The sequence below is a fragment of the Aquarana catesbeiana genome, linkage group LG01 (genome assembly GCF_042186555.1).
Source record: "Aquarana catesbeiana isolate 2022-GZ linkage group LG01, ASM4218655v1, whole genome shotgun sequence".
Classification (NCBI taxonomy): domain Eukaryota; kingdom Metazoa; phylum Chordata; class Amphibia; order Anura; family Ranidae; genus Aquarana; species Aquarana catesbeiana.
Genome location: NC_133324.1, coordinates 17,883,618 through 17,899,591, shown reverse-complemented (window position 1 = coordinate 17,899,591; position 15,974 = coordinate 17,883,618). Strand labels below are relative to the sequence as shown.

The following is a 15,974-nucleotide window of genomic DNA, read 5'->3' as shown; positions in this document are numbered from 1 at the left end:
GGCCTTTGAGACACATCGGGATTTTGATTTTGAGACATTTTTTCCAGTTAGCTTAGTAGTCAGTTTCTTCACATGGAATGCACAGTGTCAGGTTTCCATTTGGAAAAAAGTTCTTCTTGCCGAGGTGGTGGTGCACAACATTCTGGGTGAGGTTGGGAAGATTTGGGGTCTTGAGAAGGATAGGTGGCGGCCGGGGGCCTGGACAAAGGCGTGGAGGAATGTCAGGTCTCCGTAGCTGCTGTTTGTCAGTCTCAGGGTGTGCAGCTTTCTTTCTGTCCTTTCACGTCCCCTAGATTTTTATATAAGATTGTATTTTTGAAAAAAGGCTGCATGCATGTGTTCCTTAGCCTGAGGGTGTGTTTAGGTGGAGGTTATGGCTTTGTTCGGGTTGATATATTTAGTTTTCTTTATGTTTTTGCTATGCTGATGTAAGTTATTTTTGTTTATATATTTTTATTTATTTTGTATATATGTAAATATGTTTTTATTATGTTTGTAAAATTTTTAATAAACAAAAATTTACACTCTAATGTCCCCCCACAACCACACACTATTATTATACATTTATATAGCTCTGACATATACCTCAGTGCTGTACAGAGAACACTGAGCCAGTCACATCAGTCTCTGTATCAGAGGAGCTTACACTCTGTCTCACAACAGATACATATACTCTAAGGCTAATATGGATCAAAGCTGATACACCTACCAGTAGACAACAAAAAGGAAGAAAAAAAAGAAATAGGGTTATGTATTTATTTATTTTTGCTGATCACTCTTTTAAAAAACAAACAATGATTTATTATACAAATACAAAACATAAAAATTTGACTAAAAATTTAAAAAACAACTAAACAAGCAACATAATATAGACATTTAGTTTAATGATTAATTCTACATTTTTTTTCATATTTGCAGGGTTCTTGGAGTAATAAAGAAGATATTCTCTCTATCAGGTACAATTTTGGTCACACTCTATAATCACATTCTGTATAGTCATACAACAAAATCATAGTTAAATAGTTATGTCATCTAAGGATAAAGCGTTGTGTAAACTGCTGGTGCTAAATAAATCCTGTATAATAATAATAAGCATAAAAGGTTCCCCATCCACATAAACAGAAGTTGAAATTTCAGAAGTTATTTTGATGATTACCGTCCAGCTCTTGGTTATTCGACTTTCCACCTAAAATGAAAAAAAAAACAAAAAACAAAATGGAAAATATTATTAGAAGATGAAAGTGGGGACCATATGTACTAAGTGTAGTGTATACAGTATCTCACAAAAGTGGGTACACCCTCACATTTTTCTAAATAATTTATTCTATCTTTTCATATGACAACACTGAAAAAATGACACTTTGCTACAATGTAAAGTAGTGAGTGTACAGCTTGTATAACAGTGTAAATTTGCTGTCGTCTCAAAATAACTCAACACACAGTCATTAATGTCTAAACTGCTGGCAACAAAAGTGAGTACACCCCTAAGTGAAAATGTCCAAATTGGGCCCAATTAGCCATTCTCCCTTCCCGGGGTCATGTAACTCATTAGTGTTACAAGGTCTCGGGTGTGAATGGGGAGCAGGTGTGTTAAATTTGGTGTTATCGCTCTCACTCTCTCATACTGGTCACTGGAAGTTCAACATGACACCTCATGGCAAAGAACTCTCTGAGAATCTGAAAAAAAGAATTGTTGCTCTACATAAAGATGGCCTATGCTATAAGAAGATGGCCAAGACCCTAAAACTGAGCTGCAGAATGGTGGCCAAGACCATACAGCTGTATAACAGGACAGGTTCCACTCAGAACAGGCCTCTCCATGGTCCACCAAAGAAGTTGAGTGCATGTGCTCAGCGTCATATCCAGAGGTTGTCTTTGGGAAATAGAAGTATGAGTGCTGCCAGCATTGCTGCAGAGGTTGAAGGGGTGGGGGGTCAGCCTGTCAGTGCTCAGACCATACGCCGCACACTGCATCAAATTGGTCTGCATGACTGTCCTCCCAAAAGGAAGCCTCTTCTAAAGATGATGCACAAGAAAGCCTGCAAACAGTTTGCTGAAGACAAGCAGACTAAGGACATGGATTACTGGAACCATGTCCTGTGGTCTGATGAGACCAAAATAAACTTATTTGGTTCAGATGGTGACAAGCATGTGTGGTGGCAACCAGGTGAGGAGGACAAAGACAAGTGTGTCTTGCCTACAGCCAAGAATGGTGTTGGGAGTGTCATGGTCTGGGGCTGCATGAGTGCTGCCGGTACTGGGGAGCTACAGTTCATTGAGGGAACTATGAATGCCAACATGTACTGTGACATACTGAAGCAGAGCATGATCCCCTCCCTTTGTAGACTGGGCCGCAGGGCAGTATTCCAACATGATAACAACCCCAAACACACCTCCAAGATGACCACTGCCTTTCTAAAAAAGCTGAGGGTAAAGGTGATGGACTGGCCAAGCATGTCTCCAGACCTAATCCCTATTTATCCCATCCTCCCATCCTCAAGTGAAAGGTTGTGGAGCACAAGGTCTCATCCACCAGCTCCGTAATGAATTAATATCAGGAAATAGACACAAGACCGTTTAGTGGTAAATGAAATCAATGTATTGGTACAGGTTAGAATAAATGGTGGTTTGAGCATAAATGAACACATAGATGTTAGACTGAGACACAGTCCTCTAGACTAGCATTTTTCCTCCAGGGTGCCTTAAGGTTTCTACAGGGGTGCCTTGGCAAAATACCTAAAAATTGTATACAAGCCGACGTGTGGATGAAGCACACAAAGCCACAGGTTTTCATTGTGCACTATTATAAGCTTCTAGCTGCCGAAGCCCTAATAACCAATGGCAACCTTGTTCCACCCTCCCCTGCCCCTCTCCATCAGCATTGGGGTTACATTAGCTGAGTGATGGAGAAAAACTGAGGGAGAAGAGAAATATTGGAATACTAGTCAGTACCAGTTTGCAAAAGTGTACATGCTTTGGAAGAATAATTCACCTCTAATGTTGGGTGTCCTACGTGTGGATGTTGCTGCATTGTGTAAAACTATTAGAATAGCTTTTACATTTTAGAATGGGGTGCCTTGAGACTATCCGTCATTTTTAGGCCTCATGCACACTGGACGTTATAAAAATGCCAGTAACGTTAGCTGTAGAAAGCTGTAGAATTAGTTTTTCATCGTTGTTTAGCTGTAGCGTTTTTTAGCTGTTTTTTTAGCAAATTTATACTCACAAAAAAAGCTTATGGCTCAAAAACGCTAATAAACGCCAAAAAGCTGCGTTTTTCAGCCTTTATCAAAGTTAGAGCATTTTTACAGCTGAAAAACTCCTCTTAAAACCCACTAGTTCTAGGTTTTTAAGCATGCCTTGACTGAAAAAAAGTTTAGAAACTATGCGCTAGACAGTATAATCACCAGTGGCGGCCCATCCATTAGGGGCGCAGGGGCATCACGCCCCTAATCCATGCGCCCGGCCCCTAATCTGCAAACTAACCACCCACCACTGATAATCACTATGCCGAGGTAACCTAGAATAGAGTTCTGAACCACCAGACTGAGATTAACTCATGAAACAGCAAAGTCAGTAATAAACAGTGCATATAAGCTTTAACTCTAATGTGTATAATAACACAGTGCACTCTCAGACAATGGTTAAGATATGGTGCAATGCCCCCTGAGAGGTACCTCTTAGTATGAGCAATAGGTGACGATTTCTGTGTAACAAAAGATTCCTCTTAATCCAGCACTCGGGGATGATGGCTAGAAACCACTTGAGGCATACCTCAGAAAAATCATAAAAACTTCTATGCCACGGTTTGTGATAAAAAGATTTATTGTATAATCAAAGTCAAAGGATTCCAAGAATGGAAAGGGTTAAAATATGGCTGACAGACAATCAATGTTAAACATCATGCTTGATTGTGAACCTTGATCTCACACAAACCTTGGCAGGCTGACTCCGGCATATCAGGGCCAGTGCTGGGGGGTGACCAAAAGACGTGTAGGCGCCAGATGTTGAATGGGCAACCACCCAATGGAAGGGATGAAAGACCACTGGTTGAACTCGTAAGGGTAAGTGATGTGGAGAGGCCCCCAATGGACCAGAAAGTGGACTCCAAACCGCCGGATGGTGCAGCTGGTGAAGTCAGGTGGCGCGCTGATTGTGACATCACCAACACAGAGCGATGTCGGACCGATTCACCACAATGAGGCTTGGGATGGAGTGCAGATGCAGAGATAGAGCAGATGGAAAGCTGTCAGCAGGCTGTAGTCATGACAATGCATTTTGGGCGTGGCCCTTTATCAAATTTTGTTGTTTGTTCTTTTGCTCATCACCATCCCTGGTGTTTTGGTTCCCCTCTAACTGCAGAGGTCTAACATTCCTTACACAGATCGCCATATGTTAGTTCTCCAAACAGTGCTTAAACTTTTTAGAAGGTTTCCGTATAGCAGCTGTAAAGGGGTAGTCTTTCGTCATAACTCTTCAGCCAGCTAGGGTTGTGGCCCAGTTGTACCATTGGTGTACACGAGAATAGTCACAGTCAAGCTTGTAGACAGCAAATAAAGCTACTAGATGGCTGTATGGTCAGTTCCTAAAGGGGTCAGTCTCTCTAGCAGAAAATAATAAATCCTCACAGCGGCTGTTCACCATTCCCAGTGATATTGCAGCTCACCCTTCTGGTCACACGCAGCAATTAATCCACTCTCTGCTCTGCACCCAGGTGACCCTGGCTGTTGGCATCCCGAAACTCAGTACTCCAGATCCCACTCAGGCCGCCAATATGCAGCAGTGGAGGTGCACACTGGACATTGATATGCACTCTCTGGGCTCCCTAATGGCAAGAGGAAGCTGTGTCCTGTACAGCTTGAGAAAGTGCAGCTTTTTCCCCTCCTCCTAACAATCTCCTCTCTGGGGAATGTAGTATCAAAGGTCTTTATTACACAGTAGAGTCTCCCCTTAGGACTACAGTTCCCACAATGTAGTGCTGCCTGACTCAATCTATTGAACTCTTCCTGCTCAGCAGCTTCCTCCACTTGCTGATATAGCTGTTAACTAGTTCAGCAGTGCAGGGCAGCAGCTACAGCAAGCAGCTGCAGCCAGTGTTTCTCTCACTCTCCATTCTTAGCCAAGCACCTGGCTATACAAAAGTGCATGGTGACACACACACACACAAAATAAATATAGTAAACAAAAATAAAAAGGTACCTGGGCAGGTGCAGAGGCTAAGCCTTGTGACCTGGTAGCAAAACTTGCTCCAGTCTTGGCCAAAAGACCTAGCCCATGAGACGTTGTGCAGAAAAAAAGCTTAGGTGTCGTGGTCTAGTGCAGTTTCACACAGTAGGGTCTCAAACAGGAAAAGAATAATGCATGAAAAAGAAGGAAAGAAGTTCAAGAAGTTCAAGAATAGCCTGTCCCTCCCTCCCCTCCCTTACCATCCTATCAATGGATTTTATAATGGAGATCGCATGCAACAAATCCAGGGCTTCCAAATTTTCTCCATTCTTTCTTTGCATTTCTTGCAATACACTAACAATTCTCTCATTGGGAATTATCTAGATATGTTTACTTTTCACAACAGCCAAGTCCACCACAGAACTTTTCAGAGCTTTTGCTATTGCTATTTTGGCTAAGAACATATAAAATGTGTTTTTCTATGAATGTATTTTCTATCACTAATGCTGGTGTGCCCTCTGTGTTCTTCTCACTTGTCTATTGCACTGGACTCCTGGTAGCCATCTTGGGGGAGCCTGTGTCTAAGATTTTGGCAGCCATCTCCCCAGATCTGAGTAGCCATCATGGACCCACAGAGTCTATATATAGCCCCTGCTGGGTCATTGTGGCAAACCCACAGCGTGGGGAGATTGTAGATAGGGACAGACATCCGCTGGTTCGAAAAAAGATTGAGTTTAGCCTAGGGAAAGTTTATTGAGTAGAAAGGAAAGATTAGACAATTTAGCATTTGGGAAGGACCTTTTTGATTCATTCTTTTATCTAGAAGGTGCCATTTTGCCCACCATTCTGCCAGCACAGCACCCCTACTTCCAGGCCAGAAGCTACCAGCCTCAAGGGTACCTGTTGAAAGAAGCAGTCCATAAGCACCCTGCCATACATAATTCTTGCATTATTTTATGGGATTATGATAGAAATGTATACGTGCCTTACTGTTCATAGTGCAAGCCACAGCTATACAGCTAGCCCCACCCACACTGCCATACTCCTGCACTTTGATATTTGCATTTGTAGTCAGAGTCTTTACCTGGAAATGCGATAATCCTAACTACCAAGACCTGAAGTGTGCCTTGGCCTAGCTGGCCAGTATGCCTAAAAGAGGGCATACCCTGAATGAATATGTATGAAAATGTAAATGAAATGATGAAAGTATGGGGGAATGGGTGGGTGGGAACCCAGAAATGAGCCGACAAAGGATCTGACAGAGGAGGAGGAGGGATATATAGCCCTCAGACTCCTCCTACAAATTCTGGCTAGCCTGCGGCCAGCCTTCTAACTTGTAGTCAGGGTCTTCACTTGGAAATGCGATAATCCTAACTACCAAGACCTGAGGTGTGCCTTGGCCTAGCTGGTCAGTATGCCTAAAAGAGGGCAAAAAGAGAAACGATGTAGATGTGATGTGAAAGCCTCAATGAAAGGCCAGCAACAACCATCAGTCCATAAAATAGCAAATGCCCAGATGACTACAGAAAAATGGGTTACGTATGTAACTGCTAAAACAGGAGGATCCCCAGCGACCCATGTACCTGATGATAAAAGAAGGGACCCCCTGTTCGTGACCTACGAAAGTTGCCTCCAATCCTGACGAATATCCAGAAAAAGGGTTTAGGATTTGAGCCTAATTTGGCAAGAAAACCTGGACATGAGATTGAACTGTTTGTAGTGAAAGGATGCATGGGGAAAGGGAGAACGAGCTGACCAGAGGAATATTGCAGAGAAGGACATATAATTTAATCCGACACCATTACTGTGGTACCGTAATATAACCACGAACCCCTGGCTTGTCCATCTATTCTAATTATGGGGAAGTTGCAAGCGTAGTAAAAGGGAACTGCCTAGAGCACTAACCGGGAATTGCGCCAAGGGTAGGAGGCAGGAAGTCTGACACACCACGAAAACCTGGCCGGTAACTGGTAGCCGTGCCAAAGAGAACATCCCTGACTTCTCTGAATACCCTTTATCATGGCTTAGAGAGGGTGAGCTGCAAAAAAGGACAGACTGACAGGAGTTTGTAGGGGCCCGAAATGCTGGTCACCTGATAGATACTTGATAGTGTTGGCAGATGAGGCCAAATTGCAGAGGCAATATGCAGCGAAAGCCAGAGATATGAACCTATGAAACCTACCTTCCCACCTTGGTAGAAGCCCTCAGAATACTCCGGATAAAGAACCATTGGCCAGATTGATCACCTGTGACCAGGCTTGCCCCCAGTTCTACATGCCAATGTGAAGAAATTCCAACCTCACCTGCCGGAGCACTGAGAAGAGCAGGAGCCGGGGTCGCAGCTGACACCTCTGCTCTAGCCTAGGGGGCTATGATCCCCTCCATCCTGTCTAACAATTGTAGCATGGACATTAAGAGTTGCCTTGAGTACCGCATTAAAGAATCATGCATAGAAACATGTTCTGCGCTGGTGGATGGAAGAGGTTAGGACGGAGTTGGGCATAACAACCTAAAAAGTACTGCCCCCCCCAGCTGAGGCCGGGAAAGGGGTACACCAGTGATAAAACTCAGCTATGAGTTTGGTATGATCCCACCCCTTAATGATGGGGTGCTATCATGCACTGAACCCCCCTGCGGCGTTGGAGAGATGAATGCGAATTTGCCGCTTCCGAAACGCGCGACTTGCCCCAATCTAAGGAAACACAAACTAGAGAAATGAGAACAGACAACCAGCCCACGAAACAACAACACCCCTTCGTACCTGACAAGTATGAGGATGTAGGTGCCGAAATGACAAGACCAACAGCGCGTGAATGTGAACCTAATGACAACACCATCCTAGTGTATACAGTAAGCAAACCCGAGCAACCTGCAGTGCCAATATAGGTAATTAAAAATGAACACTCAGGGCTGAGGTACCCGCAGACCGTGGTGGGTAGTAGTAAGTGTGTAATGGTGAACGTGCATGTATGACGTATGGTATACAGGTGAGAAGATTGTGGGATGACAATCAATTAAAAACGAAACCTCAGCCCGCATGGATCCATAGACGTGACAGACCCTGGATGTGAGCACTAGCTAACATAAATGCTACGACAGAAAATGCTACGACAGGAATTGCTACGACAGGAAAAGCTACTACAGAAATGCTACGAGCGAAAAGCTACGAATGAAATGCTACGACAGGAAAAGCTACTACAGGAATGCTACGAACGAAAAGCTATGAACGAACTGCTACGACAGGAAAAGCTACGACAGGAAAAGCTACGACAGGAAAAGCTACGACAGGAATGCTACAAACGAAAAGCTACGAACGAAAAGCTACGACAGGAAATGCTACGACAGAAAAGCTACGAACGAAATGCTACGACAGGAAAAACTATGACAGGAAGATGCTACGACAGAACTGCTACAAACTAAATGCCATGATCAAAAAGCTACGACAGAAATGCTGCGAACAATGACTGATTTCTGACAGTGGACGGTGTCAGTAGAGCAGTGGACGGTGTCAGTAGGGCAGTGGACGGTGTCAGTAGGGCAGTGGACGGTGTCAGTAGGGCAGTGGACGGTGTCAGAAGGGCAGAGGACGGTGTCAGAAGGGCAGAGGACGGTGTCAGTAGGGCAGAGGACGGTGTCAGTAGGGCAGTGGACGGTGTCAGTAGGGCAGTGGACGGTGTCAGTAGGGCAGTGGACGGTGTCAGAAGGGCAGTGGATGGTGTCAGTAGGGCAGTGGATGGTGTCAGTAGAGCAGTGGATGGTGTCAGTAGGGCAGTGGATGGTGTCACTAGAGCAGTGGATGGTGTCAGTAGGGCAGTGGACGGTGTCAGTAGGGCAGTGGACGGTGTCAGTAGGGCAGAGGACGGTGCCACTAGAGCAGTCGATGGTGTCAGTAGGGCAGTGGATGGTGTCAGTAGGGCAGTGGATGGTGTCAGTAGAGCAGTGAATGGTGTCACTAGAGCAGTGGATGGTGTCAGTAGGGCAGAGGACGGTGCCACTAGAGCAGTCGATGGTGTCAGTAGGGCAGTGGATGGTGTCAGTAGGGCAGTGGATGGTGTCAGTAGAGCAGTGGATGGTGTCAGTAGAGCAGTGGATGGTGTCAGTAGGGCAGTGGACGGTGTCAGTAGGGCAGAGGACGGTGCCACTAGAGCAGTGGATGGTGTCAGTAGGGCAGTGGATGGTGTCAGTAGGGCAGTGGATGGTGTCAGTAGAGCAGTGGATGGTGTCAGTAGAGCAGTGGATGGTGTCACTAGAGCAGTGGATGGTGTCAGTAGGGCAGAGGACGGTGCCACTAGAGCAGTCGATGGTGTCAGTAGGGCAGTGGATGGTGTCAGTAGGGCAGTGGATAGTGTCAGTAGAGCAGTGGATGGTGTCAGTAGAGCAGTGGATGGTGTCAGTAGAGCAGTGGATGGTGTCAGAAGGGCAGTGGACGGTGTCAGTAGGACAGAGGACGGTGTCACTAGAGCAGTGGATGGTGTCAGTAGAGCAGTGGACGGTGTCATTAGAGCAAAGGACGGAGTCAGTAGAGCAGTGGACGGTGTCAGTAGGGCAGTGGACGGTGTCAGTAGAGCAGTGGATGGTGCCAGTAGAGCAGTGGATGGTGTCAGTAGAGCAGTGGATGGTGTCAGTAGAGCAGTGGACGGTGTCAGTAGGGCAGTGGACGGTGTCAGTAGAGCAGTGGATGGTGTCAGTAGGGCAGTGGACGGTGTCAGTAGGGCAGTGGATGGTGCCAGTAGAGCAGTGGATGGTGTCAGTAGAGCAGTGGATGGTGTCAGTAGAGCAGTGGACGGTGTCAGAAGGGCAGAGGACGGTGTCAGTAGAGCAGTGGATGGTGTCACTAGAGCAGTGGATGGTGTCACTAGAGCAGTGGATGGTGTCAGTAGGGCAGTGGACGGTGTCAGTAGGGCAGTGGACGGTGTCAGTAGGACAGAGGACGGTGTCACTAGAGCAGTGGATGGTGTCAGTAGAGCAGTGGACGGTGTCATTAGAGCAAAGGACGGAGTCAGTAGAGCAGTGGACGGTGTCAGTAGGGCAGTGGACGGTGTCAGTAGAGCAGTGGATGGTGCCAGTAGAGCAGTCGATGGTATCAGTAGAGCAGTGGATGGTGTCAGTAGAGCAGTGGACGGTGTCAGAAGGGCAGAGGACGGTGTCAGTAGAGCAGTGGATGGTGTCACTAGAGCAGTGGATGGTGTCACTAGAGCAGTGGATGGTGTCAGTAGGGCAGTGGACGGTGTCAGTAGGGCAGAGGACGGTGTCAGTAGGGCAGAGGACGGTGTCACTAGAGCAGTGGATGGTGTCAGTAGAGCAGTGGACGGTGTCATTAGAGCAAAGGACAGTGTCAGTAAGGCAGTGGACGGTGTCAGTAGAGCAGTGGACGGTGTCAGTAGAGCAGTGGACGGTGTCAGTAGGGCAGAGGACGGTGTCAGTAGGGCAGAGGACGGTGTCAGTAGAGCAGTGGACGGTGTCAGTAGGGCAGTGGACGGTGTCAGTAGGGCAGTGGAAGGTGTCAGTAGAGCAGTGGATGGTGTCACCCGGTGAGAACTGTAGATATGAATGGTGTTAGGGGGGGAGGGAGGAGTGTATATATGGATTGTGTATGGAGGGGGGGACTGTATATATGGATGGTGTATGGAGGGGAGGATTGTATATATGGATTGTGTATGGGGGGGACAGTATATATGGATGGTAGATGGTGTATGGGGGGGAGGATTGTATATATGGATTGTGTATGGGGGGGTACTGTATATATGGATGGTGTATGGGGGGAGGGGGGACTGTATATATGGATGGTGTATGGTGTGGTGTATGTATGTATAGTGTATGGTGGGGGGGAGAGGTGAGAGTACTTTGAAATCCTGTCATGGCAAAAACTTACCTTACAAGCTTGGCTCCAGTCCCAGCGCGATCTCTGTACACATTCCAGAGCAGCAGGTAATGGGGAGGCTCTGCCCACCTCATTGTCCCTTCTGCAGCCAGCCAGAGGATTCGAGGAGAGCACCCGGCCAGCAATATGGAGGCTCCGCCTCTGCGTCCTGACTCCCGTCCTGCACTCTGAGTCTGACAGCTGAGCAGGAGCAGAAATCGCTGCGGCCTGCAGACCCGAAATCGAGGAGACACAGCCGCACTGATGGCACAGGGAGCCACTGGCGGGTCTGAAATGAATAATGTGCCCGGGCACATGGTTCAAAACCCGTACTGTCCAGGTGAATCCCGAACAGGTGGCAACCCTACCTCAGACTCCTTCTACAAAGTCAGGCTAGCCTGCGGCCAGCCTTCTAACAAATCCTTCCAAAATCCAGCCCATTGTGTGCACCCTGCCAGCCCCTCCCACCAGCCATGATCTGCTTGCGTTGCATAGAAAAAAACAGAGACTTTCACTGGGCCTAAAATAAGGTAGGTAATGAAAACAGGTTTAATTATAAATGTCAGTAGCATAAGGGGAGGGGGAACCAGGGAAGCCAAAATCTAAGCTAAAGATAAACCTGAACTTTAAAATCAGCGAAACAGATCAGGTTATACACTGTACTCTAAATGTATGGCTTCTTGGTGCCAATAAATGAACTATCTGGCATACTAGACAAAATATACTCTATGAAGACCCACTCTGGCAGTATGTTAGGCTCAGGCACATCGTTGCTCCAGGAGCAGCAGAAAACTTGAACTACATAAGGCTTGAAGTGCTGTAATGCAGAGCAGTTAGCCCGGTAACCTCCTTTTGTGGCTCTGCATTGTGATAGACAGAAGATCCCCCCCCCCCAAACCTCTTTTGTCTGGATTAATGAATTGCATTTCTCCACAGATCAGACAGAACTGCATTTACCATTGTATAACATTTGAAAACTGGTGATTTTGCTGATTCAGCACTACTTACAACACATAGCAACCTTTTGTTAGCTAAAAAATAAAGTATAATGAATCTCAAGAATCACATAAGATAACAAAAGAGATCAATAGAAATAATGTAGGTGAAGAGGTTACCTGATCTATTTTGAACATGTTCTGTTTTCAACTTCTTCTCTTAAATCCTGGACGATCTTCTCTGCCTCCTTTTTATGCAGAGGATTTCTTTTCAAATAATTCTTCTCATCTGCATCACAGGCAGTCAGGTTCTTTATAAGCTTCTCCTTAGGAATCTTCAGGTGGCCGTTAGGGAGATGAAAAGCCAATACCAGATAGTTCCACACACTGTAGATTCCTTTATCAATATGGAAGCAGGTACCATCACGGGTAAAATAACGACAGGGCTCGAAGCACTCCTTACGGACATCACCATCTTCAGTAACAATTACTTTAAGAGGGTCGGAGGTGGACTCTGGTCTCCAGTACAATGTCCCATCCATCCGGTACACAAAGGGCAGAGGATCAGAGCTTCTGTGGACAGTGGGCACCTTGTTGAAGTCATCAAACTTGTCAGTGTCAGGACTATGCACTACAATATAATGAGCGATCTCCTGCTTGAAGAGCTCAGTACCCAGAATCTTCATCTGAGGTTCTCCATCTCCGCAGTGCTGATCTTTGTAAAAAGATAGAAGGTCACGTAATGGGAAGGAAAACCTGAAGTTACCATAACGAGAAACAGATTTCTTAAAAGCCGGAGAGTTGCCAAATTGTTCTCTTAATTCTCCTGAAAACATTTTGGCATCGGATGGGACAATGACATTGCTCACTTTCTCATATGCTTGTTGCCGGGCTTTCTTAAGATCTTTTGAGGTGATGTCTGCACTCCAGTACAATAGCTCTTGGAAATCAGGACTCGTTTTAGGTATACATTTAGAGTTATTTTCTCTCTCTGTATCATCTACTATTCTAAATCCCTCTTCATCCAAAATTCCATCCAAACCTCTGTTTGTGGCGACATGCTTCACATTATAGACTGGAATTGGTACCTGCATATGTTCAAAATGGTGACGTTCCACGTTTTTTAAGTAAAAGTATATACGCTTTTCCTCTTTCTTTTTCTCTTTCTTTTTCTCTTTCTCTTTTTCTCTCTCATTTTTTTTTTTTTTATCGCGAACTTCTGCATGAGATAAAAAACTTTTAGGCTCATAATGGTAGTGATCTGTTGTCTGGCCAGTAGATGTCCCTGGCTCTGCATTCCCAATGTTCTCTGCCATGCCTGATCTTTGCCTGTTGAAGGTTCTGCACCTTGTCTATGTATGTGTTCCAGCACTGTGAGGGATTATATACAGGAGAGTACAGGCTACACCCAGATCTAGATGACTATGCAGGAACGAATGAGCGTCCTGTGTGATCAGCAGCAGGGTTTCATAATGACATCAGGCATTCCTGTGACAATTGTGTCTGTTTTGGCATCCCTAGATATGCATAGCTCCCAACTGTCCATGATTTCGAGGGACTGTCCCTGATTTGGAGCAATGTCCCTCTTTTCCTCATTCCTCCTCATTTGTCCCTCATTTTGGTCTGATCCATATAGATTTATATAAAATGCACTTTTTATCTTTCAAAAAGCGTTTCCCAGTGCTAAACCTTTCATCTGATTTCTAAATTGCTGCATTTTTAAAAGCCAATATAAAGGAATCGTAGTCGTAAAAAAAAAAAAAGCTCTTGTGGATTTAACTAACCTTTTGTTTTGGTTAATTCTCCTTTAAGGGGGTGTGGCAGGGGGGAGTGTCCTATGCCTTCATACGTTTGCTAGTAGGTGTCCCTCATTCCCGTCTCAAAATGTTGGGAGATATGGGTATGGGTGACCTCGTTGACCACTTTTATTGGGTTCATAGCTCTAAAATATTGAAGCTTTGATCTGTCTACTTTGTGTAGAAATCCCCTTTTATACGTTTTAAAGTGATGTTTTATATCAGTTTTGGCTTCAGAATGAGGTTTGGAATTAGGTCTAGCATGGGTTTGAGCATACCTCCCAACTTTTGGTAAGGGGGACTTGCCGGTGTAAACCGTTCTCGACGCAACACCGGTGTTCTGTCAAGAAGTGCCCTCCATGGAATAGTGCCTGGGAAGTCCTGCGCATGCGCAGGACGCAGCCGCACTTCAGCTAATTTGCCGATCAGCTGGAGTGACGTGACCAGGGCGCAAGCGCACATCGAAGGCAGCATCTCTCGATGTGAGATACCATTTCACAACCACAATTGAAACCTATACAAACAGCGGGGGGGGGGGGGGGGCCGTAGTTGTCACATTGTGCCTCGCTGTTACAGGGCAGCTTTACAGTGTGCTGATGGTCCGCTTTTGTCTGTGTTGGGCGGGTTTGCTGTGTGAAAGGTCGGCTTGCAACACAGACAAGACCAGCTCTTCAACACGGCCACTAGCCACCCTCCAGCAGCAGCAATGCACAATCTGAGAACTACGGTCTCCCCCGCTGTTTGTATAGGTTTCAATTATGCCCGTGAAATGGTATTTCCCATTCAGAGATACCTTCTAAGATGGGCGCATGCGCCGTGGTTACATCAGGCCAGCTGATCAGCAAATCAGCTGTTGTGCTGTTCTGTCCTGCGCATGCGCAGTACATCCCAGGCACTATTCAATGGGGGGCACTTCTCGACTGAACACCGGCTCTCCTTTCCTTCCCTGCAGCCGCTGACAGATCGCGGTCAGCATAGAGGGGGGTCGGGGGTGTTGTGGGGTGGGGGGGGCTGGTAAACATGTGTTTTACCACCCCCCTTCCTTTCCTGAAAGAATGCATCCCAGTGATCATTACAGATCGCTCCTGAATTCTTTCATCACTGACAATAACTATGTTTACTATTGTCAGTTTGTAAATGAAACAATGTTTCATTTTATGAATCCATAGAAGTCTATACAGACTCCCTATTCATTCAAATACAGTGCAGCTCAGGTTGCAGAGAAAGTCCCTTTCTCTGTTTCAAAAAAGAGACATTAGAGGTCTGTATAGACCCCCTGATCTCTCCCCTAAGCCCCCCCCCCAAAAAAAAGTATTTAACCACTTGCTTACTGGGCACTTAAACCCCCCCTCCTGTCCAGACCAATTTTCAGCTTTTAGCGCTGTCGCACTTTGAATGACAATTGCGCGGTCATACAACACTGTACCCAAATGGAATTTTTATCATTTTTTTCCCCACAAATAGAGCTTTCTTTTGATGCATGAAGCTTTCATCCCCTGATGAAGCCACGTGACGCCACGCGTAGGGACAGGCACCGCCCACTGTCAGCAGTGTATGAGCTCGCCGCTCGTTTGGATACACTGTACTGCTCGTTTTTTAACTATGTGTGTACCCTGTACATTGCTTATGTGAAATAAAGCCTTATACTTAAACTACTACACTATGGTACCTTCATCTCTCTATTTACCATGATGCCCCCAATGGATCTGAGGTCTGGTTAATGACAGTTCTAGGACCCCCCTGCACAGGAGACATCACAAGTGCTGTTTGATCTATGCTGTAACCTCAGTATAGTGAGGTAAGGGGCCACTACCTATCATTAGAGGATTGTTGCATGGATAAGATCCCATTGTACACTGCACATCCACCACTCTTTTAAAGCATTATAGTTTTAATCCAGCTGCCATCTGCACGTTTTTTGTTTATTAAGCACAAACTGAAGCATTGAAGTCGCTCTTTTATGTTGCACTAAGCCACTGTTATTGAACTGTGTTATTTCAAGTTGGAGCACCCCCTGCTGGCGCTGGACACTTTATTTGCTTGAAGATCACTTTAGACATTCAATGTAACACTGTATCTTATGGCATTTTTTCGCTTTTAATTACTGAGTTGTTGTATCATCTTTTTATTTATTTATAAGAATCACTATTTATTGTATATTAATTACTCCTTTAGCACTTTATACTAGGATTTACCATTTCAGTGGAAATTTTTTAT

At 45.6% G+C, this 15,974-nt stretch overlaps 1 protein-coding gene across 1 annotated transcript; it reads right to left on the bottom strand.

Moving 5' to 3' along the window:
• Positions 1-742: 742 nt before the first annotated feature.
• LOC141130358 (uncharacterized) lies at positions 743-13,422 on the bottom strand. The gene is made up of 2 exons (XM_073618130.1): positions 12,142-13,422; positions 743-1,186 (listed from the first exon to the last, which is right to left on the bottom strand). The coding sequence occupies exon 1, from the start codon at positions 13,275-13,277 to the stop codon at positions 12,147-12,149; it is 1,131 nt and encodes a 376-aa protein (XP_073474231.1). The 5' UTR covers positions 13,278-13,422; the 3' UTR covers positions 743-1,186; positions 12,142-12,146.
• Positions 13,423-15,974: the final 2,552 nt, after the last annotated feature.